This window comes from Lynx canadensis, chromosome D3, assembly GCF_007474595.2.
Source record: "Lynx canadensis isolate LIC74 chromosome D3, mLynCan4.pri.v2, whole genome shotgun sequence".
In the NCBI taxonomy this organism is placed as follows: domain Eukaryota; kingdom Metazoa; phylum Chordata; class Mammalia; order Carnivora; family Felidae; genus Lynx; species Lynx canadensis.
In genome coordinates this window covers 50,935,086-50,961,175 of record NC_044314.2, presented here as the reverse complement: position 1 = coordinate 50,961,175, position 26,090 = coordinate 50,935,086, and the positions used below count along the sequence as shown (strand labels likewise).

Sequence of the window (26,090 nt, the reverse complement as noted above, 5' to 3'; positions counted from 1 at the left end):
GCCTGGTAACATGCTAGGAGTGACGTCTGCCTTCCTTACTCCTCACATAGCCCTATGGACGAGGACCCTGAGTCTCAGAGTGCTGCACAGCTAATAAAAGAAACAGTGGATTCTAACCATGATCTTTGTGAATCCAAAGCCTACGCTCTTTCTGCTCTACAAGCTCATGACCTGGTTAGGCCTGGGCAGGGTGGAAGCCCCAGGAGGACAGAGGAGCAAAGGAGGAACAAACATCTGCAATTCACACTAGATAGTCCAGTCATGGGTTTCTCTAAGGAAGCAAAATGATCTTTTGAAAGGAAACTCACGCAGTCCATCAGCTTCTTGCCAACATTAGGACGGTACAACTTGCCAAAAACAGCCAAACCTTGTTTTGGGTATGAAAGCAGCTGTTATAATAAACTCCTCTCTCTACCTCTTTTTCCTGTTATGGTAGAATGACTGTTTAAAGTAAATGTCTCCAATACATGGATTTTCTGGGGTCATGAAAACATTTTTTAATTGGCAGGCTCTTCTACATTTTTCGGTGAAGTTAGGAAGTAAACAGAATGCCACATGCCATTTCAGATTCACGCAATACAAAGGTCTCTGGATTCGAGAAACTTTATTCCCTGCCCCCCACTCCCTTGGGCTGGAGCCTTCTCAGGCTTTGTGGGCTTGTTCCAGAATGAATGGATTGCTGCCTCTCTTCTGTGCTGGGAATTACAAAGCAGAGTGAGGGGAATGAGCACATAGAACTTAGAGTCAGATCTGGGTTTGAATCCTGGTTCTGCCAGTTGCTAATATGTCACCTCAAGTGAGTTACTCTGAGCTTCAGTCTCCTAATATGTAAAATGGCATAGTAGTAATTACTCATTAGGTTGTCATGAAGTTTAAAACAAAATTCAAAATGGGGCGCCTGGGTGGCTCAGTCAGTTGAGCGTCCAACTTTGACTCGGGTCATGATCTCGTGGTTCGCGTGTTCGAGCCTGGAGCCTGCTTCGGATTCTGTGTCTCCCTCTCTCCCCCCACCCCCCTGCTCACACTCTCTCTCTCAAAAATAAACATTTTTTAAAAATAATAAAATAAAACAAAATTCAAATAATAGCCAACATTTACATAATTCTTGTTATATGCTCTGTGCTGTTAGGTTTGACATGACTCATTTAATCTTCTCAACAACCCCGTGGGGTAGGCACCATACTAGCCATATTCTAGCCCTTGGGGATATAGTAGTGAGTTGCAAGTGACTGACAAAAATCTCTGCCTGCATGAAACCTACATTCTTTTTGAGGAAAGACAAAAGATAAGTAAAATAAGTAGCATGTTAAATGGTGCTTAGTGCTATGGAGAAAGATAAAACAGGAATGGGGAATGGTGAGGGATGGGTAGTGTTGTTATTTCTCAAAAGAATGATCAGGGAAAGCCTCTCTGACAAGATGATATTTGAGTAAAGACCTTAAGGGAGAGAGGGAGCCATGAGGATATCCCAGAGAGAGAGAGAGTCTGGGTAGAGGAAAAGACAAATGCAAAGGCCCTGTAGAAACATGTCTAGTGTATCCAAGGTGCAGCAAGGAGACCAGTGTGGCTGGAGTAGAAAGAGCAGATGAGGTCAGAGAGGTCAGGGTTGGGGCACAGACTGTGTAGGGCTTTGCGGGCCTTAGCTCTTTGTCTCTGTGAGATGAGAAGCTACCAGAAGAACTTGAGCAGAGGAGGGGCATGATGAAGATGAAGCCAGATGTGTAGAAAGGACACTTCTGATTCATTCACTACAGCTGCTGCCCCTGCTGTTGATTCCCACAAGGACAGTTGCCAACTTTTTGAGACCGTTTAAGTAGGAAATTTCTTAACAGGACATCTGGGCCTCCACTGTCAACATTGTACTTGTTGATTTTGACAGCAGATGAGCTTTCCCCAACTTCCCCTCTATCTGGGTCCAGCCTCCCTTCTGGATGATTCTGTCCTTTGCTGCCTCTCTGCACTGGATTGTCTCGATGATACTGCTAATGTGGTCTATACTTGTGATTCATAATGTGTTGCTGCGTTTGCATTAGTTATTGGGACCGGGGACTCACAGATAAATATTGCTTTGGCTGGGCAACCAAGAGAACCAGTGGAGACCAAGGATGTGGAAAGCCATGTTTGTCAATGAACTTGCCCCCTGTAGTGTGGCAGACAGAGAACTCACTAGCACCTATAAATTCCTTTGGGAAAAGATTATGATATCCTTATATTCCTGTGAGGGGCCAGGCATCACAAACTCTGAGCCTTAGGTATGGCGAGCTTCTAGATCCCAGAGATCTCCTGAAATAATGTCCAGTGTACATCCAGGTACATTTTTCTGGGGAGAGGTCATAACTTTCCTTTTTTTTTTTTTAATTTTTTTTTCAACGTTTTTTTACTTATTTTTGGGACAGAGAGAGACAGAGCATGAACGGGGGAGGGGCAGAGAGAGAGGGAGACACAGAATCGGAAACAGGCTCCAGGCTCCGAGCCATCAGCCCAGAGCCCGACGCGGGGCTCGAACTCACGGACCGCGAGATGGTGACCTGGCTGATGTCGGACGCTTAACCGACTGCGCCACCCAGGCGCCCCAAGGTCATAACTTTCATGTTGCTTGTTCCTTGAATGATTCATCACAATTGCAGGCCATACTTACATATGGATATGCTAGTGCACTAACCTATATGCCAGCATGTGGCAATATACACATTTCAAAAAGGGGCTTAAAGGGATCTTTTAGTTTCCTAATATTAAGAATCTGTAAAATTTCTATTTAACAAATATTACTTGTAGGATTTCTAAGATAGAAAGATAAATCATGGTCTCTAGGAAGGCATGGAATGTATTTTTGAGGACATCAAGGTGTGTTACCACACAAGGTCTGTTTTGCCTCCATGCTCAGTGACTAAACTGCTAGGAATTCACCCGCTGTATTAGATCACTTATTCTCATATGCTCCTCATTGCCTTTGAAACACCTCCAACTTTAGCAATGCTTTACAGACATGCACATGAGCCAAATGGTTTAAAACAACAACCTAGGCCTTAGGTATTTGGAAGCACCCGCATCCCCTTGGGTCCTTAGTGGAACAGAGCTCACACACAACATGAGGTCTAAGCCGCAAAGAGGAAAAGAGAGGAAAATTTAATAGGGAAGCGTAGTGACTTCGCAGCAGTGCAGTGATAGAAACAGACGTTCCTAAAGTCGTGCTGGCACATCCTGACGTGTTCCTATACTGGAGGCAGGCTATGCACCTGGCATATCTATTGGTTGCTACTCATCTGCAGATGTACCCGAAGCACACCAGGCGGAATTTGGTGGGTTGCTGCTTCCCCTGGGCACATTAGTCCATGGGGCCCAGTGCAGAGAAGCCCTCAAGGGGTTCTTAGCTGGGACTTAGAGAAGTCAACAAAAGGATTTGTTGAGAATGACTGATCCCACGCCCTGGAATGCAAACCCTGCACAGTTTATGGTACATAATTATATACAATAAACTATAAAGGACATACAGTGGGTTTTGATATCAGGTTCCAGCTCCTCCTCACTAAAGGAACTGGTAAAAACCCTTCATCATTGTGGCTAAGGAAATAGTTCTGGTCCTGTCTGAATCTGCTTCCATAGGTCCACCCTGCTCTTCCCCCACTGTTTAGTCTCACTGACTAAAGAGATGTCTGCTTCTCACGTCAGGGTCAGGAACATCCATAAGCCTTCCTATTTTTTTCTGTGGAGGGGAAAAACTAGGACCATCAGAAACATGGTCAAATATGATTAAGCTTGTATTTGATAACTGGAGAAGATCCATGATACACATTATGAAACAGAAGCCTGTTTATTTTGTTCTTCAATTGCATAGAAATTTCACATTTTTTATTGAGATGAGAACTTTAAAAAGGAAAACTATGAAAACGTTTGCTACCGGTTCAGTCTGTGTTTCTGTCCACCAACATGAGCAACATTTCAGTTTTATCCTGGCCACAGGGAGCCCTAGTCTCTGTTCCTCTCTAACTTGAAAATCCTGTCAGAAGATAAAGTGAGGCATGTTAAGAATTTTAAGAGTTTAAGCAAACATCTGTTCAAATTGGAGCAGGCAAACCGGAAGTGGTTAGGAGCAAGGGAAAGACTTAAAGAGAAGGTGTGGAAGCAAGGAAAGGAAAATATTTGATTGGCTAATGCTTAGGCCTAGTTGGCTGTTTGTGATTGGCTACTCTTGGGTTGGGATTTTGTAACCTTAAGGCATTTACAGACTTAGGCTTTGGTTTGCTTATGTAGGCTGCCAGGGCATGAGAGCCACCTCAGTCTAATGGCCTCCTGATTTAATTAATTTAACAATACCAGTCTCTCAAAAAGATTCATTATCTTTTGCTACAAAGCTGTAATCTCTGTTTCCTGGAAAGATGGGAGGAGGTTTAACCTCTTTGGCCGGAACCTTTTTTCTGCTGGAAGATCAGACCAAAAACTGGATCCCCTATTTGGGAGGTATCAGTACACTTCCTGTGTCACGTTACATGTCCACTTGTCAGAAAGTGCTTTGCCAAAAGTGCTGCCCAGTGTCAGTAAATAATACTTATAGGTATACCCTACAAGATGATAGAGCTGGGAAATTATTTTGCTCCCACTTCTGCACCATCTTAAGGGTTGGACTAGTTTGCTCCCAGCTGTGGCTCAGAGACTTCAGAACTGTAGTACTTGACTTACTAGAAATGAGATAGTGCAGTAAAAATAGAGTCAGTTTGGTCTCTTCAGTTGATTACCTGTTTCATGAGGGTGGGTTGAGGAAGAACTCTGAAATGGGTCTACTAAAAAAGAATGCTTTCATTGTCTAGACATAGCACCCCAAGTAGGGAGCACCCGACCTGTGTGCTGAGCCACGGTGTTTGGGTCCCAGTGGGGGCCACACAATAGCACCTGGCCATGATGTCCGTGGTGGGAGGAGTGGTGAGGGTTGAGTGGAAGCCGAAGTCTCACCCTACTCTGAGGACCAGGTGTGCAGCTATAAAACCTTAGTATTGGCCATTTGGGAACTTAAGAATCACTGCATTTTAACAGCAGGAGCTCCATTGGTACTCATTTCTTTACCTAACAGACTTACTTGATTATGCCCTAGATGTCCAAGTAATTTTCTATGACTTGTGCAGATTCATGTATCATGCTCTAGTTTGTTTTCTCTTTACTTTCTAGAACCCACTCTTCATTACTAACAGAAATAATCTATATCATCTCTATGTTCCAGTGCATGGAGCACAGACATTCCACCTCAGGATTTCCCTGCTTGTTGGGACACAAATGACTCAGTGATATCAACCTTTCTTATAGTGTCTTTCAAGGCCTTTTGTTGCTTATTTTCATTCCTCTGTTGCTACAGCTCTCCCCTTTCTTTTGTTATTTCTAGATACTCACAAATCTTTGCTCTTCTAAAAAACTTTTTTTTGGTTATTTCTGTCTCCTACTCTGAGATCCTTTCCTTCCTACTCTAAGCCTGTACAGCTGAAGCCCTTGAGAGGAGTGCTCCCTGAGCCCCTGACTCTCCCAGCCCCACTTGAACAAACATTTCCATTAGGTGATTTGTGCCCACTTGTTTCGTGTGCCTGGGAAGTAAGCAAGAGTAGATGGAAACCGACAGATCTTCCCACCCAGCTCAAAGCCAAGAAGATTTACTTCTACACGTTAGTCCCATAGATACAATTGAGTAAATCTACAATCACATAGTCATTGGGGGGCTCTGTATACTCTAGTAAATTAGTGCTTCTAATTTTATAAGGACTGTCATAACCACAGTTGTAAGTAGGATTTTTCCTTTTACTGTAGTATATGTTCCTGTGCTTTACTAGGTGTTGTTTATTAGGTGTTGTTTCCCCTAAGTGCTATATAAAGTGACAGATTGTTTCAAGGCAACCAGTAGACTGTATTTACAGGTGGTTGGTTGTCTTTACTAGCTTTACTGCTACAACACAACTGCTTTCTGGCAGGAGGGAACATCACATACTAGCTGGAGTTATTAAGTCCAGACTTTATTCTATTCCTCATTTAAGAATGGATGTTCTGTGAATCACTGAATCCTTGTTTAGTTCCTCTTCAGGGCCATCCATGACGTCAAAGTAATGAAATAGCACTGTCTTTTGATTGTAGGATCACACTGCCGGACTGTTAGCAATAGGATGAGAGCTTTTCCAACACTTCCAAGACTTCATGGGGAAGTCTTGCCGCTCAAGGAAGGAAGATCCCGGCTTAGGCCCTGGTTTGTTGTTGTTGTTTTTAAGTTTGTTTGTTTGTTTATTTATTTATTTTGAGACGGGGGCAGGGGGGCAGTGGGCAAAGAATCCCCAAGCAGGCTCCACATTGTCAGCACAGAGCCCAGTGTGAAACTCAGACCCACAAACTGTGAGATCAGTACCTGAACCAAAATCAAGAGTCGGGCATTTAACCAACTGAGCCACCCAGGTGCCCCACGCCCTGTTCCAGAAGGGGTGTGTGTCCTTGGTCTGCTGAGCCAAGCCAGGCCTGTCCCTCGCATCCCACTGTGCAGTGACCACTCAAGACAAGTACTTCTTTACTGGAAGGGACCAGAGGATATTTTAAAGAATAATAAGCAATAAACTCACACTATATTCCAAACTATATCTAGCTTACTAGGAATTAATGTAAATAAATATGTGCTACAAATTAGAAATGAAATACATGAATGACTCACTAGTGGGTGATTCTGATACAAATTTCAAATTCCACATTCACTGGCATAGTGGAGAAAACCCTGACTTAGGTGAGGGTTAGACAGCATTGTTAAGAACTTGTCCTAAACCTCTTCTTTCCACCTGTTTAACCAGTTTACTGATGTAATTAAAAGCTGTTTGGCCATTTGGGCAATAAAATGCATTTTGTTGAGCATGGAGTAGAATTAAGTGATTTGACCCTAAGAAGTTCATATTGGTGAAATTGTGTGTATACTGTCTGCATCTCTGATCTCCATTGAATAATGAACCAGAGCTAATGTGGCCCTGACCAAATTATGCAATTTTCTGCTACAAGAGGTCAAGTTCAAAAGGTATTCTGCCTCCACTGTTTGCAGCTCAGCTGGTGTATTTCTGATGTTTTCCTGTTTCTGTCTGTCTCTGCGTCTGATGGATGCTGTCACAGATATTTGTGCATCTCATGAATGTATAGAGATCTTATGCTCCTTTGGACTCTTGGACATTTTTAATTTTTAAAATTTATTATTATTATTATTATTATTATTACTATTATTATTATTATTTGGCCTAGCAGATGGTGTTTTAATTCCTTCAGAATTTTAGGAGGCAAAGAGAATGTCTTCCAGACTGAGGCTTTTCATTTGATGTGCCCTCCACAACTCTCTGTCCTTAGACTGATTCATCTATGCTCCACCTCTTAACTTTGCTGCACTAACTTCATGTAGGTGACAGACTAGGCCAGCCCTTCTGTACATCATCTCCGAAGCGAGAGGAAAATTCACTTTCAGGCTGGTTGGTCAGAATTAAGTCAAACTTGTATCCATAGTATGAAGTTAACAGACATGTGGGAATTGAATCCTAAACATTGTCAGTTTCACTAGGAATTGAAGGTTATTGTACCCCATAGAGATTATGAATTTGAAATGTATTAAGTATCCCTGGAAATTTTGAATTCAAAACATCTCATGTGCACAAATATCACTAATAAGATTACCCATCTGATCTCTATAACCTGGAGGGGGAGAGAAGAAACAAAGGTCCAGTGTTATCTTCACTCTGTCCAACGATCCCGAACTTCTCAAGTGATTACTCCAGATGGACAGAGCAGTTTGATTTGTTTAAATGTGATGGGTCAATTGAACCAGGCTGAGTAGTGTGCTGGCAGATGTTTAACAACCAGCTTTCCAGGGGACAAAAGCCCTGATTTGTAGCATTTGCTGATTTTTTTTGGTGTAAATACTCCCAGTGTGACCAGTTCCAAGCTGCCAATGTAAAGTCACTGAACGTAGAGTTGTGAAGAGATACAAATACTTGGTTCTCACCAGTCAGTGTCAGCTGGCTCAGGCACACACCTGAGGAATCCATGGGAAATTGTGAATTTGGATTTTTGACTTAGAGATCCATTTTTAAAACATTTCTACTGTCAAGAAAATCACTTTGTGTGTGTGTGCATATGTATACAAGTGTGTGCACTTATCCATTTTTTTTATGTAGTTATTTCAGTTTTAGATAATTTCCTAAATTTAACTCTGCGAGCTCTTTACAAAGTCATGGAAAATTTAATAAGCATACATCTTCCCATTTATTTTATGTTCAATTGTAATTCATTGCATGCCTTCTGACTCTCTTGTGTAGTGGGTTTCCATTTTTATATTCTTTTGACCTCTACAACCATAGCTGCCTGCCCCGTGGAAACATTTCTTCCTCTCTCTGTCCTTTGTCCGCCCTTAATAACAAGTAAGAATAACAGGCTGGTGAATGGGATGCTCTTCACCGAATCTGGGGACCTCATTCTTCTCACCGCTGGGCCATAGTCTGTAAAATAGATCCCCCCCCCCATTTCCCTCATTATTTATTTGCCAACTCTTCCTCATTTGGGTCATTTCAAGTTGATTGACTCCTTTCTCATCAGGGTTCAGAACTGGGGCTACATTCAATGCAGAGTAGATAATTACTTTAAAACACCAACAGTAAAATTTGTTGCTCTGTCTTGGCTCACTTTTCCCTTAATTTAAGTGTCCTCAACTACAGTGTTCACTTGAAGAAAGTAAAAAACACATATTCATAAAGGAATGAGGAATGTCTGTCAGGCTGATTGATATTTTCATTTACATCAAGGCCCCTTTTTTCCCATCAAAACACTAGTTCTGTTGGTTTGAAAAAATCAAGTAGGTATGTGAGAGAGTGGATTAGTCTCTTTTTTATGCCAGCACCTGCTCCACAGCATAATTTCCACATGTCCCAACACTGTTTCAGTGATAAACAGCAAATACACTATCATTAGCTGAGACTCACTCCCCCTTGGCTCAGCAGGGTTCCCATCATCATATTAGCTCCTCTGCTGCCCCCCAAATAACACTTTTTAAAGCAAAAGCACTCTGGGGCACCTGGGTGGCTCAGTTAAGGGTCTACCTCTTGATTTCAGCTCAGGTCATGATCTCACGGTTCCTGGGTTCAAGCCCCATGTCGGGCTCTGCACTCAAATTGCGGAGCCTGCTTGGGATTCTCTGTCTCCCCCTCTCTCTCTGTTCCTCCCCCACTTGTGTGAGAACACTCTCTGTCTCAAAAATAAATAAACTTTTAAATAAATAAATCTTTAAAAAAAATAAAGCAACAACACTCAAGGCAGATGTTGGATTGCGTGTTCACTTTTCTCATCTTTGCCCTACTGGATTTAGTTTTGTGAGTACTGAGGGACAAAAAACATAGAAATGCTGCTGCATGCCCCACATTAGATCTTGGGATTCATTTCAGGCTGGGCTGGGGTCTAAAGAATGCCTTGAGTTTCTTTGGTCAGTAAACCCCACTGCACTCCCCACCTCCCGTGGTGAAAAAGAAAACTCTTCCTTTCAGGCTGTGGGCTCCTGATTGTTCCAGGCAGTGTTGTTATGAATGTCTGCATTTTGACTGTCAGGCCTCTGAGCTGAATGCCTCTCCCAGGATGACTGCCTACATCCTGGCCCGCAAGTGAGATCAGCATGTCACTCATCAGGTAGAAGGCAAGATGGGAGAAAAGGTTGTGAAATCCCAGCACCTGAGAGCTGAGGGAAGTGGCCACTTCCGGTTTGTGTGAGAGACCTTCACTGAGGGAGTGACAGAGACTGCTCTTCTCACTTTGTTAAACGGCTTGATGTGTAGGGTTCTAGAGAGAAATAACTGGTTTGTTTAGAGATATCCAAAAGCAATCATGCAGAGAAAATTCCCACACCTACAAGAGGTGGTAGCCATACATATGGCCTTCAAAAACCCAAATGAGTATAGATTTATACACTGTAAACCACACAGGTACTAAAGGGGTTCAGGCCCAGCTGGGCATGGGGTGGGGCTAATTTTACGAAAGGATTCACAAATGTGTGAGTAAAGTTTTAAAAGAAGTCATTTGATGGAGAGGAAACGTTTTGCAGGGAGAAGGAGGACAGATCTCAAGACCTGGAGAAGGAATGAGCACATGTTTGGGGAATGTTTGGGGAGTGCAGTGTGAGCTCCACACAGGTACCCTGGTGCTCTTTCCCACATTCCCCCAAACTTTTGCTTCAGTGTTACTCTCTGAAGCCTTCTCTGACCACGCTATTTAAATTGCCATCCAGGGGCGCCTGGGTGGCTCAGTCGGTTGAGCGGCCGACTTCAGCTCAGGTCATGATCTCGCGGCCCGTGAGTTCGAGCCCCGCGTCAGACTCTGTGCTGACAGCTCAGAGCCTGGAGCCTGTTTCAGATTCTGTGTCTCCCTCTCTCTGACCCTCCCCCCTTCATGCTCTGTCTTTCTCTGTCTCAAAAATAAATAAACGTTAAAAAAAAAATTTTTTTTTTAAATAAAAAATAAAAAAAAATAAATTGCCATCCATCTCCTCTCCCACAAGCCCTTTGCCCATTCCTGGCTTGATTTTTCTCCATAGTGTTTTTCACCTTCCGACACCTTACTGTATCTTCCTACTGGTGTGTAAGTTCCATAAGAGCCAAGATTTGTTGTCTGTTTTGTTGACCATTATACCCAGTGCCTGGTACATAGTTGGTGCTCCATATTTATTTCTTGAATAAATGAATAAATGGGATGTAACAAGAAAGAAGCATAAGGAGGTGGGCAGGGTTTGGGGGTCTAGATTAGAATTCTGGCAGAGAATCGGGAAACCTGAATCCTAAAGACAGGGCTGGCCCGTGGAATGGGGCAGATAGTGGAGTTCACTGGGCTGTAGTTTCCTCATTGTAAGACGGATGTTGGCCTAGATGACAACTGATTCTCCTCCTGGCCCTGAGGTTCTTCAGACCTGTGTGGTTAGAGGAGGCTAGCTGGCGTGCATCTTGGAATCTACTTTGAGCCACCTGGAACTTACTATGGCAGTGGAGAACACCATGGGTTTCTGAAGCATTGGGTCAAGCTGGTATTTGTGAAAAGGTTTTCCCAATATACTCAAGCAGATTTTTTGTTTGAGGGCTGGTTAAGAGGCTACAGATAAATTATTTTTTTTATCACCATTTAGTTAATCCTTCTTGCACCTCCTTCTTTCCACTAACTTATCTCACCCAACTTCTGCAGGTGTGAACCTCCTGTTAAATGGTCCATTGGAGACCGGCTTTTGTGGCTACTGTGTCATGTACTAGAAGTTCAGAAGAAAACTCCTTAGGAGCAACCAACTTGCTTTGGTTCCAAGCTTAAACTGTGCAAGCCCCCTGCACGTCTCATAGTTTGCCTTGAAATTATAAAGCTGCCTTCTCTTCCTGGCCCACCCCATTCCAAAAATTCCATCACCATTGGTGGATGATTCCCCTGAAAGGCCAATAGACCTTACCAGCCAACCTTCAAGACAGTCCTGACCTCTCACAGAGATAATGAGCATTTATTTAGGGTGGAATTAACTTGCTTTTCAGTATGTCACCACAGAAGAGTCAGAGAGAAATTACAGTCAGTAGAAGCCCCAGGCCTGTAATAGTTAACTTACTGGAGACTGAATTTTACTGCTCATTTCTGAGAAAGGCTTATCTATCAACGTTTGAAAAGATGTTTCTACACCACTTTATTTTGACAGAGTGCTTCTAGGAGTCTAACCTGTCAGTTTTCTACAGTTTATCTTGTTAGGCATCCTTAATCTCACTTTGTTTTGCTTTCCACTTCTGGAAGTCAGTGAGCTTGGAGAAGCAGCATATGATAACTATGAGTTCAGCTCACAGTTCAGCCGCTCACTGGCTTGGATAGTCAAACTCTTTGATGCCCACTTTCCCAAACTCTGTAACATCAGGGTCAGAATTCCTACTTTGCAGAATTGTGAAAGGGATCGTAAGTAACTAGGAGAGGGTGCCTGGCACATATCAGGGCCTCAGGAAGAGCAGCCGTCCTCAGCAGTGCCTCTTTGCCTTAGCAGCAATGGCAGACTCTCACCCACTAAACAAATGTTCAGTGGCCTTCCTCCAGATACCTGTGCAGTGTATGTGTCTGGCTCAGTTATACAACAGACTCTGATGGCCTGAGCTGGAGCTGCATTTTCATAAGTCCTTTTCATTAAAAGATTCAGTGCCTAATCACAGAAGGACATTGTTTGGTAGTGCCAGATAATGAAGTAGTCAGGGCTGCTGAAATGTATCAACAGGATTGTTGACAGCTCACTCTGTGTCCATAGGATAAAATGAACAGGACTGGAGCCAAGAGGAGGGGGGCCAGCGAGGAGGGACAAATGCAGGGAGATGTGATGGTTGAGCTCCCTGATGAGCCCGGATTCCGTTCCTCAGAATCGAAAGCATTTGTGTACGGTTCATATAATAAAGGATTTCTTATTTTAAAAGCCACAAAGAGAAAATAATGGTGTTTTGTCGAGACAGTATATATTCTGGCAGACACTATATACTCTGAGTGGCTCATTTCATCTGGCTTTTTCCTACAGCAGTTCTTTTTTAGTAGGCAGGGCACTAATGATAAATTTTAAACAAATAACACATACTCTTTTTTAAAACATTAAACCCAAACCAGAACTGACTGCCATATATATATAAATATATATACTTATTTATAAATATATATATTTATGTATATAAATATATATATATTTTTATATATATGGCAGTCAGTTCTGATATATATATATATATATATATATATAATTGTTTTAATGAAAAAACTATACCCTTGTTAAATGTGCAGAATATTAATATAAGCTCAGAAGGAGTACTGAAGATTTCAAACTCTCCTCTAAATAATTTTCCTGGTTTGAATATACTTTTATGAATGCAGAAATGCTGTAAGGCTTCATTTATTTTGTGTGGAAAGTTATTTCATTCCCAAGTCTTGTCCTGCTTCCGTTTTCATGATTCTCCACATCGTTTAGGAAACTTGGCATAATAAGTTGTCCAGGGCTGGGATTTATATTTGGGGAACTAAATTACTCATTAATAAAAAAAATTTTTGCTAACTAAATCCATATTCCACCATTTAGTAAATGGCCTTTATAATAAGCAAAAAAACTATTTGTGGGATAAAGTGTTTCATGTATTTAACTTTTGTTCTAATGATATTGCATAATATCCAAATAACTAACCAGGATGTTAACTCTTACTGTTTTGTTGTTTTTGAGGGCATTTTAATTGTAGGAGTTTATTTGAATCATCAGTTTTACTGTTAGAGCCAAATCATTCTCATGGGCTTATGGGAATATATGCCACCAGGCGGTAGATTAATAACTATAAAAAAACCACATGAAAAGGTCACTGCAAATCTGGGATCAAAACCTGTGGTTTTCTGGATTTTGCAACCCACCAGCTTTTTGAAGCTCCTCTCTGGTAATATGATTTTTATGACAACACCACAGAGCTTTTATAGACACTTGTGATAATTAGGACAGACCAGGAGTACTCCACACTTGCCCACAGTGCCAGGCTTCTTCACCTGAGGAAGGACATTGATCAGCACAAGTCTGTTTCAAAAGACAAGCCATCCTTGTGATGGCAGAAAAGTATGATAGTGAATGAAGGAGACCCTTTTGTTCTCCAAACAGATTGGGAAAACAGACTGGATTGGAGCTTGGACCGCAGCACTTGGGAGGGCTCTTTATGGAGAACCACAGCAGAAAGGAATTCTCTGCTGGAGAATTCTGGCCCTTTGCACTGTCATTCCTGCAGTGTTGCAGTTATTCTCTCCAACCAGCTAACCGCCAGCCCCCTGATCAGCGGCCTCACCCGCCCCCCATCCTTCTTACTTTAAACATGTGTTATTGGAAACAGGGCAACACGAGGAACTTTGAGTTTGGGCCCTGGGGATCATATTGTCAGTCTATTGTGAACTTCCGTGCGATACCCAAGGACTTAACTGGGAGTGATTCTGATTTCACTGGGCCCCCAAACTTACTTTTGCATAAGAAAGACTAGGACCCTGGAAAACACATTTAAAACATGAGCCAAGAATCAAGTTCAGTGGGAGCTAGCTTAAGAGGGATAACCAACAGAAAAGCATGGATCCTTCAGGCACGTTCTGTCTGTGGCCTGCTGAATCACAAATGTGCTATTTGGGCCAGGTTTTTTGATCCGCTGAGTGTCCTGGTGGTACAGGGGCAAAACTGCTTCATTTCCTGAACTAGAATGCCTTATCTCCAGCGCTCTGCAGACTGATTCCCTTGCCCTTCCTTCCACCCCCAGCCCCTCCAACAGGAACAAAGTCCCCAGTCTCTGGAAAGTAATGCTGAGAAAACAAACAGTACAAAGGCTGGTAACAGGGGGATATCTCTCTCGAATGTTTTTTGTGACCATCTAGGTTCAAGGAGGAGGGGTCCCCCAGCTACGTGAGCCAGCAGGATCTCTTTGTAGTAGGCATCTGTATGTTTGGCCAGGTGTCCTCCCAGCAGAGGGCAGAGAGGGAAAGATAAAACAGAATTCTTATTAAAAATAAGTCTCTGGGGAGAGAAAAAACAAGACACAGAAAGTGTGTCAAGTGGAAAGGGAGGCCAGGCGGTGCCATCTGATATTGATTAAATGCTTGATTAGGCCAGCAGGGAGAAAGGCACATCACGAGGAAATGACCCTGCTCTTCAGAATATGAACCAGTGACAGCGGTCTGGGAGCAGGCCTGCATGAATACCACATGCACAAGATGTCCGGTGGTAAACACAGTCCTAGCACACATGGCCAGAATGGGAGGGAAAGACCCTTTCCCTGAGAGTGAGGACACGTGGCTCCTGATTTGCTTTACCTCGCCGGCCTCACTTTCCCCATCAATAACACAATGACACTTGACCAGATGACCCCTAAGCAACTTCCTCGCCCTAGATTCTGTTATCTATCCTAACCTCTCTGGTGACCAACTCTTCTGAGGCTCTGCTAATGGAATGCAAGAAATAGCCCTGGAGAGACATAAAGAGCTCACCCACCACAGTCCTAAAATCCAAAAGGAATGAACCCCCTCCCCCATCAGTCATAAAAATGTCATCCAGTCTTTCCAAGGGAGGTTGGTCCAGCATTGCTGTGTCTATCATCTTTCTGTGTTTATAGTTGCCACCAAAGCAAGTTTATGGTTTCTGAACATGAGATGTGGCATGTTTGTGGGTCTATTTACACTTCCCCCCTCTCCCAATTCCAAAAATATTTTCATTCTGACTGATGTAAGGGCTCTTTGTTTTGTTTTAAGCTGCCAAATTGTAGAGAATCTAAGAGCTGAGGGGTGTGTGTGTGTGTGTGTGTGTGTGTGTGTGTGTGTTCATCCTTTATTCAAGGATGAGCTATTGAAGTGTTTTTGTTTTTTTCTCTTTGGCATTGTCATGAGGACAACAGCATCTGAGTACAGGGTGAGGCTGGATTCCAGTGGGAATGGAAGTAGAAGCTCCCACTGAGATGAAGGGCCAGTGAAATCGAGATGAAGGGATGACCAGAGAGAGTCACCATGGCAAAGTGAGATCATGGCATTTGAAGTTGGGCAGACCCAGGTTTGAATCCTGGCTGTGATGTCTATGGGATGTCATTTCAGCTCTCACTGCCATGCCTCCTTGAAGGGTGATTACAAATAAAGGTGCTGTGTGGAAAGTACCTAGCTCAGAACCTGGTACAGTGTAGGCAGTAAATGAACAGCAAGAAACTATAGATGAGATAATAGTGATAAAAATATCCCCAGGGAGGATTCGCAGAGCCTGGCAACTGAGTGAATTAAAGAATAAGTACAAAAGAAGACTTGAGTGTGTCTTTGAGTGAGGGACTCAGATAGTGGTACTATTTAGGTTGGATGGAAATATGGACATTGGTGGAAGTTAGAGATCTGGTTTGGTGAAGATGGTACCGAGGTAGTTTTGGACAGGAGAGGTGGTGCGGAGACATACAGGTGGCAATTAAAGAAGGAGGATGAAAAGGAAACAGAGTGAAAGAAATAGGAAAACTGATAACAAAGAAGTTGATTTTCTCTAGGTCTGTTTGACCATTGAGTCTGACTTTACAGCTTCACTTTCAAGGGATTGGCTACCCAAAGGTTGATCCGGCATCATCATCTTCTCAGTAAACCTTAGCTCCTCATAGTGTGTGTCTCCAACTAAGCATCTTCTAGACCTTGTTAGAAATGCAGAATCTTAGCTCCTACTTCAGACCTGCTAAATCAGAATCTGCATTTGACAGTGTGTTTTGTAAGCACTTTATAGTTTGAGAAGCACTGTTGTAAAGCAGGTGGCCAGACTAGCAGTGTCAGCATCCCCTGGGAACTTGTTAGAAATCCAAATTCTCAGGCACCTTCTCAGGCCTCCTGAATTAGAAAGGCTGTATTTTGACGACTCCGATGTACCCTAGAGCTTGAGAATCACCGCTCTAAGTCATGGAACAGATGGATTGAACCCCCTCCCCTTGGGTCTGTAGCACAGAACACCACAGGGATTGGTTAAACCCTGAAAGTTAAAATGGAGTCATTGTTCTATGCTGTTTCTCTCATCATTTTGCATTAAACACAGCTGAAGAACTCTTTTCACTGAAGAAGGGCACTATGCGTAAAATTGCAAACCAGAAGGGGGGAGCTTTGGTTGAAGCTTAATCCTCACGACTTACCCATCAAAAGTTATTGAGCACAATTATAGGAGATCAGTACTTTATGTGCTGTTGCTCCTGTGGGACACTATTAGTAAGACACACATAGGAAAACAAGGAATCTCCCAATATTTCTTACAATGTGATTTTCACATTTAAATGTCCACCGTTTTTGTCTTCTGTGATTCTAATCAATTTAATGGAAAGTTCCCTTTTTATAGGTTAGTTTCTGGAGTCACTTGCAGAAGTGATGGTGGTTTACCACTTAGACTAGAATGCTCTTCAAAAAGTTGAACTGTAAGCAGTAAAAATTTACCTCCTTTCATCAAAAATGTCTGGTTTTCCTAGTTTCCTAGTCGTTATTCAAGTCACTGTGATAACGTAAATAAGGGTCAGTGTCTGTTTTCTGTATACATATAATGTACAACAATAGTTATATATTGAGCATTTTAATCATGAAGTTACCTATATTTTCTGCTGCAGGTTATAGTACATTATAGCCAGTGGCATAGTAAACCAGTTAGGTGTCGGGAGGGTGGGGGGGATGAATGCGTGTCACAGTTTATGGTGGTTGCTAATTTCCATGGTGTAAACACTCCCTCCTGGGCCGACTTCAAGCTACCAACAGTTAAACAACCAGCTACCCAGATTCCCACACACTTAACAGCTGACTCTTGTAAAGCCAGTAGGAACTAGCTCGAGTATACCACTGAACAAACATTAAGGGACAGGCCACAGTTTTTTTGATTGGTGTGTTTGAATTGTGATAGGTCCAATAATAGCTGAAACAAGTAGATTTGGGTGTTTAAAATCTTCTGTCATGTAGAGATTTTTATTGAAATTATAATTATTTTTTTGTCATGTAGAGATTTTTATTATAATTATGGAATTTGATCTGAAATTATTCTGAGACAAAGTTATATGCAAATGCCCAATCTCATTAAATACAACAACATTAAATTACAACATAATGGCATTATTCAAAGTCTTTGTGTTGCTAAAGTGGTATGTCTAATTTTAAAATACTATTCATTCTGGGGCGCCTGGGTGGCTCAGTCAGTTAAGCATCCAACTCTTGGTTTCGGCTCAGGTCATGATCTTTTATGGTCATGCGGGTTATGAGTTCGAGCCCCATGTTGGGCTCTGCACTGCCAGTGCAGAGTGTGCTTAGGATTCTCTCTCTCTGCCCCTCCCCTGCATGCATGCGTTTTCTCTCTCTCTCTCTCTCTCTCTCTCAAAATAAATAAACTTAAAAAAAATACCACTCATCCTATAGTAAGGCATGTGGAAAAATTACTTTTTTTTTTTTAAAGTAGGCTCCATACCCAGCATGGAGCCCAACCCAGGGCTTGAACTCAACTCAAGACCCTGAGATCAAGACCTAAGCTGAGATCACGAGTTGGATGCTTAACCAACTGAGAGCCAGCCAGGCGCCCTAGAAAAATTATTCCTAATCATAGTGTTTGAAGCAACATGCAGAAAGATAGTTTTCAAAATGAGATCTCTGGTTACTATTATTAAAATTTGACTTCTCTTACAGGTATCCAGGAAGGAACGCAGTGTACCAAATGTAAAAATAACTGGGCACTGAAGTTTTCTATCATATTATTATATATTTTGTGTGCCTTGCTAACAATCACAGTAGCCATTTTGGGATACAAAGGTAAGTACTCTTTCCTTTTTCCTTCCAAATGGCAGGTTTCTCTTTATGACTTTAAACATGAAAAAAAAAAAAAGACACCCCTGTTTGCAAGTATGAAGTATTTCATTAATTCAGCTCAAACGCACAAGTAAGCAACATGATAAACTTTGTGTCTTGAGCCTCTTGTAGCTGTGGGATCAGAGTCCTTTTGACTCATTTCAACAATAAGAAAGGTCCTCTATGACTTATAAAAATTTTTCTCACTGTTGCATTTTCCTACCTGTTTCTAGTTCCACCCTCTTTTTTCATCTTCTCTCTAAGAGGTGCTATGGAAACCCTGAGTCAGCACGCAGGAAAATTGTACTGACACAGGGTAAGCCAAACACAGTCTCCAGAGATACGACTTACTTTACTCAGGGACTGGGCAGCCAGTTCCCTTTTTTCCTCTTCAGCACATTTACTGTGACCACTGTTGTTTATATAGCTCCATAAAAATATTGCCCTGCAGAAGTTAAACACAGAGGGAGCACTGCCACCTCAACAATACTTTATAGGATGTTAGGTATTCTTTCAATGTGTCTGGTTTCAGGTCAGTGGAGAATTATTGCCTCAGACTTGCAAACAAAGCGGGTTCACCACCATCACCACCACACCCATTCTAGATACTATAGGTAAAAGGTGTCATGATTCAGAATCACAAGCTACATAAACCTTTTTACAGAAAAAAGCCGTAGAAGCCTTTCCATCAAAGATATGTGAGACAGGCATGTCATCTGGTTTTAGCAAGAGGCAGACGTGGGGTCTGCTAATCTTCAAAACCTTCACTCAGCAGTCATCTCAGCTGCCTTCCCTCAGAACTGACAGATTAACAGTGGAGAATTCCCACGGGTTCTTGGTTCATAGATTTACTCTCCTTGGGGAGAGAAAGATTCAAAGTGAATTCCCCCCAAGCTGTAACTTCTGTCTCCTCTCTCCCAGTGTCTAGAAGCTTCCTGAGGAAACCCAATGTGTTGAAATGAGAATGGGCTTTGGAGCCAGATGGTCAAGTTCATTCTTGATTCTGCTGTTTGTAATACAATTAATGTTTATTAAGTGCTTGTTGATATTCTAGGCATCATGCTAAGTCCTCTGCATGGTTGTGTAACCTGGGTATGAAGCATAACTTCTTTGAGTTTACTGTTTCTTAAAATGGCAATTAATAATGCCATTTTTCAAGGTGATTGAGATGAGCAAAGATGATGTCATTGAACCACCTGTCCATCTAGTCCTACTAGATAGTGGCCATATTTCTGTGTTTCCTCTTCATAACTGCATTTATACAGCTATAGCCATTAGAATGGCAAAATGTTAAAAATACTCAATATAGGTGAGGCTTGGAAGTCTCATCTCTGAGGTCACACACGGAGAAAATTATGTGTGTCCTATAGTGTGTTGACTGATGAATTTGAGCACAGTGGAAATTCGGAAAATTACCATGTAATTTTATCCATTTGTGATTAGTTAATCCAACTTAGTATTAACAAAGTAAGTGTTAAGAAAGGTTATTAAACTGTGGTAAGGCAGGACAAGGAGTAGGGAGGGATCCTAGTGAGGAAAAGGAGGGTCTTTTATGTCCCAGGTAATTCAGACTGGCTCTCCTCCTTTACCAAGTTATTTAGGTCACTGCTCACTTCTCCTTGACTGTTTCCAGCAAACTCAGATAAAGGAGAAACTTGACAAATGGCCATTTAATAAGTACCTTTAGGGCTTAGTACTATGTGATAGCATGAAAGCAAACATTTACTACTGAAAGACAGATGACAAAGGTTTGAAGAGCATACCACCATATGGGATTTTGTAATTCTTACCACTGCAAAGAAGTAAGATCTGGATCTTGATGCCTTTAGAATGATACAGAAAGATCCAAATTCAGAGGAGGGTTTTTTTTTCTTTGTTTTTAAAGTACAGATGTTTCCTCCATTTTTATGACATTTGAAAGCCCTTCTCAGCTCTGGCATGTTTTGCGTGTGCTGGTCCATTTGCCTGGAACACCTTTTCTCTGCTCTCTACCTCAAATGACACCTTCTTTCCCTTCATGTTTCACTCAGACATACATCCTGCAAGAACCCCCTGAAGGCTGAGTTAGGTGCCCCTGTCACACTGTATCATTATGACAAGTGGGCTTGTCTGTCTTACCACCCAAACTATAAGTTCCATGAAGACAAGAGACTCCTATCTTTAGTTTGTTATATCTCCCATCTAGCATCTAGCCTCATGGTACTTATTAGGCACCAAGTGAAGTTACTGAATAAATTAATGAGAGAATGGATGGATGGATGGATGGATGGATGGATGGATGGATGGATTGTAGATCAGGGCTGACTTCTGTAAAGACAATCAGGTGGTGCCCAGGGACTCTAAAACCATTCTGCACTTAAGGCATTGCTACCACTCAGATCCCTACCTGTAAGCCTAAAATCCTGAAGATCAGCATGGCCTTCTCCGTGGGTGTCCTCTGTCCAGGATGAAGTGGGGAGAGGTTGAGGGAACCAAGTACAAGTGGACACAAGATGATAGTCTTGCCCCCTTTTCCTCCTTCAGGGGCCCCCATCTCTCAGGCATCTACTTAGAAATATAAGATAATACAACATGCAGTTTTGGTTTCCAAACACAGTCTTCATAAACTAAAGTGTGGATATTTTCCAGGTGTGTTTTCTCTTGTACAGTGATTCTTCTTTCTTGCTAATAAGATTCTAGTAACCGCACATTGTAAGAGGCAGAAAGATAAGACCTAGTTCTCCCCTCCCATGTCTCCCTTTGAAGTCTAGAGAAACTCTGTCCATTGCAAAAAAGAAAGGAAGAAAAAGAAATATTCAGACAAAGAAGATGTTTCTCTGAAGGAGAAGTTAGAAAGGAAAGAAAATAGAAACTGCTTTATGTATCAGAGTTAGCAAAGGCAACTCCATACTGTTTTTCTCAAAATTGTGTTTTTACTTCTCCTTTTATGTCACTCAGACAGCTACAAGTTGGGATATAACTTAGTTCCTTCTAGAGAATTTGCTGCACAAGTCAGGGAACTGCTGAGTCACCCACACAGGTCTGTACAGTGGCTGTGACCATGACACTCATGAGCTACTTTATAGAAAACGTGTTCCTGGACAGTTTCAGCTTGGGTCATTCTCTGCTTGGGTTTTTTATCCTCAGTCATGGAGCTTCCGTGGCAGAAGCCATCTTTTAATTTCAATGAGTTGTGTTTCCTCCAGAACATTCCCTGAACGGGGAAATTGTACTCAGTTGTCCTTCCCAGCAGTCATCCATCTTAAGGTAATGAGGATAAAGAAGAAAGACAGAAGTCTGAATATTTCTCAAGAAGAATCTCCTATAACTCAACATTCCTAGTCACAGAAGGTCTACCTTGCTGCTAAGCTCTCCTAACCTAGCAGTTACGTCCATCAAATCACACTGAGTTGGCTACGTTAGAAGCCAGGGTAACACCATACAACCATATCTCCTAAGTGTTGTAATGAAACCTGAAATAGTGTTCAAGGTAGAAATGTCTTTATTGCATTCCAGGGGAGTGCAGCTGGTATTCCCAGAAGTCCCAGGTACCAATGCAGGGGTATCTCCACCCTCACCCAATCCCCCATTCAGCCTGGGACAGACACTCATGAGCACCAAGCAGGAGCTCTGTGCCTTGCTGCTGTTCCTTTCCTCAGGGACTGGACCATGAGCTATGCCTCTTGTGGGAGGAAACCATATTTAGGAAAAAGAAATAGTAAATTAGAAGCAATGTGAAGTTATAGAGAAGGCATGGGGTTTGGAATTAGATCTCCTGGCCTGCAAGCCCCCTAGTCATTTACAAGCTGTGTAATTTTGGGCAAGCTACTGAACATCTCTGAGCCTCAATTTCTTCATCTGTAAAATAGCAGTTTTAAGGATTAACTGCAGTGATGGCACAGTGCACCTCTCAAAGAGTAGGCCCTCAATAAAGAGAGGCTGTTACTGGTGTTATCATTGGTGTGGTGTGGAATCCGATCATCTGGGAAGGCTGAGCATAGTTGGGGTGGTCATCTTGGAGTGGACCCTGAAGGATGGGTGGCATTAAGAGAGAAGGAGGTTGATGGTCCAGGCCAAGGGATGGTACCAAAATGCTTTTGTAGAAAAGGGATTATTGTCAGATTATCCAAGGGAATTAGGCTTTGGGTACTTGAAGAGGGCTGACCCTTTAGCTATAATATCTGAAGCAGCAATATTCTAAAGAAAAATTCTCTGTTAAACAGTTTCTAGTAAAGTGGAGCCCATGAAGAAAACAGACTGCTAGGAACTCTTCTGTTTCATGTTCATTTTCCTCACAGGAGAGGGATCTACAGACAGAGGTCTGCATTGATAGACTGAGTTTCTAGTCTAAGAGAGGATGGCTCTGCCACCGTTTTCCTGGTTAACAACTTGTGCTGATAAGAGTAAAAATTGACGAAAATGCTGTGTGCTATTACAGCAAGTGTTGGTTCTGGATGTCCATCAGCTGGGTATTTTTATGTAATACCAAGCTGCCAGCTTTGCAGCCCTGAAGTTTGCAGCTTTATACCCAGATCCTATTTTTAAACACAGACGCACACACCCCAGTGCATGTAAGCAGTTCATTAGCATTTGTGGTCGGGGCAAATAGCTTCCTTGCTGAGCGGAAGAGAAACCTAACAGGTTTGTTATTTGTTTGTAACAAATGTATTCATTCCCTTTGCGCAAACCTGAATTATCTGTCCATGAAAGTTCTGTGTTTTTTTAAACTAAAATGGAAGAAAAATTAGAGAGGGTAGAAAAATGACTGCCTGTCAGCATATTTAGAGGTTTTTTCGGCTTCCGGGGGAAAAAAGGGCAGGACTTAAAATCCTGTGTGTGGTTTGAGGACAGACTGAGGCATGTGTTTTGATTTGAGGATCAAAACTGAATCTTAACTCATAAACATTTTATACTTTATTTTTTAAAAGTTTAATTTTGCTTAAATGCAGATGAAACATTTTGTTCAGTTTCAGAGATTTATGAATGTGCATGCCTATCTAACAATCCTAAGGTACAGATTACTGTAACTGTACCTCTCTTGTCTATATAGTCACTTACCAAAAAAACAATCATCATTCAACTGGATGTTGTACTCCTTGCCAGTGCTGAGGCTTCCCTGGGGCGTCTGGTTTGTATGTTTGTTTGCATGACCTCTATCTAGCCCAGCCAGTTTTTCACAGGCCTCAGTAGCCAGCAGGCAGACTCTCATTTATTTAAATAAATAGCATTATAAACAAATATGTGTTGAATGCCTACTAAGTGCCACACACTAAGAGGTACGGATAAAACTGGGTACACATTTTCCTGCCTTAAAGGATCTAATAGTAAACAAGCCATGATAACACATTGAAGGAAGTCCTACAGTAGGGAAAGGACTACTTGCCAAAAGAATTCTGCAAGATGCCCGGCAGCAAAGATTTCCCACAGGAAGTAATGAGCTGAGTCTTGAAGAGCAAGTAGGGCTTAGCGTGGTGAAGAGTCCAGGGAAGAACATTCTAGGTAGAAAGAACACATGGAAGGGCTTGGGTGGGAAAGTATTTGGTACAGTGACAGCATGGCAAGGTTCTCCAGGGAAGGTGCTAGGCACCACAGGGCTGGGTCAGTTTAGGTCATACAGACACATGGGAGCATACTTCTGCTTCCTGATAGGAGCCAGGGGAATCTTCTCACACGGTCTTGCATGGGTGGGACACTTGATAAATAAAAACAAACTGGCTCCATTACCTCACAATTAACATACAAAACATATTCATGCTTAAAAAAAAATAAAGTCCGTATTTTCAGAAAGCCGTTGATACCAAGAAAGACTGCATCTCAAGCTGCTGGAGGCTGGATCTCACAGGAGTCACTTCTGGAGAAATACACTCTTAATAGATATTTTAGAAAGAAACCATATTCACAACCATAGAGAATGACTGCCTTCTGAGAACAAAGAGAACAGAAGCTTTTACTTAACATTGTATCAGTAACTCTTTCCCTATCGCGTGCAATCAAGAAAATGCTAAGAAAAAAAAAAAAAAAGGAAAAGTCTTCGTAGATCATTGTTTGGAAACCTACTTAGGCATCTCCTTGGGAACTGATAAACTACATATTCACTTGTCACTAAGGAGAACCAAATTTTTCAGGCCTCCTGAAAGAGAACGGCAAACACTGTTTCCCTTTCACGAAGACTGTTTATAGAATTAAGCTAGGTGTTCTTTGCTATGGACTCTGCTTCCAGATAAGTGAGTACCACCTTCCAGGAATAGTAGGGAGTCTGATGAATGATGAGATTTTGTAAATGATCTACCTATGGAAGTTCCTATAGAAAATAATACAGATCAAAAGCTTATATAATACATAAAAATTAAAAATTAGTTTCAAACAAGGTCTGGAACATCTGAGGCAATACAGAATCATAAGAACATACAGTTCTCAACCAAATAAACTATCACTGGGTTTTGTGACAAGTTATTTTTCTACGAGAATGGCTTATTCCTCATATTTGATTTCATTTATACTCTTTTTGTGTCAATCTGTTTCCTGTATTCTGTAATGAAATGGTCTTTTGTTGAAACTGAAAAATAAATTATGAGCAGGTGTGTGTACTAATCTTTAGTTTCCAAATCTTAGTTGTAGAAAAAATGGACAATGTTACAGGTGGCATGGAGACATCTCGCCAAACCTATGATGACAAGCTCACAGCAGTGGAAAGCGACCTGAAAAAATTAGGTAATCTGCAACAAGAATGACCCACTAAACTAAATCCTCTAATTCTACATTAAAAGACCATAGCTCTTTAGAATGACTTTGCTATAAACTCACATCCACCCAGAAGGACATTAATTTTTGTGTTGTGTGTTGAGTTTTTCCTCACAATTTAATTTAAAGGCGTCTACGTTTTAAAGTTAAAGAGCAATCTTAGAGTTGGATTCTCCCCACCCCCAAAAACTACTCCATATGCCAGTTAAAATCTGAACACCAGGCACGCCTGGGTGGCTCAGTCAGCTAAGCATCCAAGATCAGCTCAGGTCATGATCTCACAGTTCATGAGTTCAGGGCCCACGTCAGGCTCTGTGCTGACAGCTAAGAGCCTGGAGTCTGCTTTGGATTTCGTGTTTCCCTCTCTCTCTCTGCTCCTCCCCTGCTTGTGCTCACTTGCGCGCTCTCTCTCTCTCTCTCTCTCTCAAAAATAAATAAGCATTTGAAAATCTGAAGACTGGGGCGCCGGGGTGGCTCAGTCAGTTAAGCGTCCTACTTCAGCTCAGGTCATGACCTCACAGCTCGTGAGTTCAAGCCCCGTATCGGGCTCTGTGCCGACATCATGGAGCCTGGAGCCTGCTTTGGATTCTGTGTCCCTCTCTCGCTCTGCCGGTCCCCTGCTCGTGCTCTGTCTGTCTCTCCCTCTCTCTCAAAAATAAATAAACTTTAAAAAAAATGCTTATAAAGATCTGAAGACCAATCCTGATCAAAAAGTACCACAAATACACTTTAATAAAAGCTCTTTTATAAAATTTCCAGTCAATTCCTATTTGAAATATTCTAAACTGCATTGAAGAATTATGAAAATTAATTTTTTTAAATGAAAGATTCCAGTTCTATCCTTGAATTTTTGTTTCCATTTTTTTTGGAAGGAATTAATGGTAAATTTAATAAAGTTTATTGCCTTCTTGACACCCTGCCCAGTGCTCTAGAATCTGGTAGAATTCCCTCCTTCTTTGAGAAAAGCACTTACAAAGTTAGTACCCTTTCCACTTTTCCAGGACCCAGTTTTAATAGACACGTGGGTTTTACTA

General features: G+C 41.9%; 1 protein-coding gene across 1 annotated transcript in view; it reads left to right on the top strand.

Annotated features, from left to right (window-relative positions):
* Positions 1 to 26,090, top strand: part of COLEC12 (collectin subfamily member 12) — a 196,858-nt gene that overhangs the window by 129,998 nt on the left and 40,770 nt on the right. The window contains 2 exon segments of the mRNA XM_030336875.1: positions 18,178 to 18,300; positions 24,928 to 25,026. Of these exon segments, the coding sequence (XP_030192735.1) occupies positions 18,178 to 18,300; positions 24,928 to 25,026 (222 nt within the window).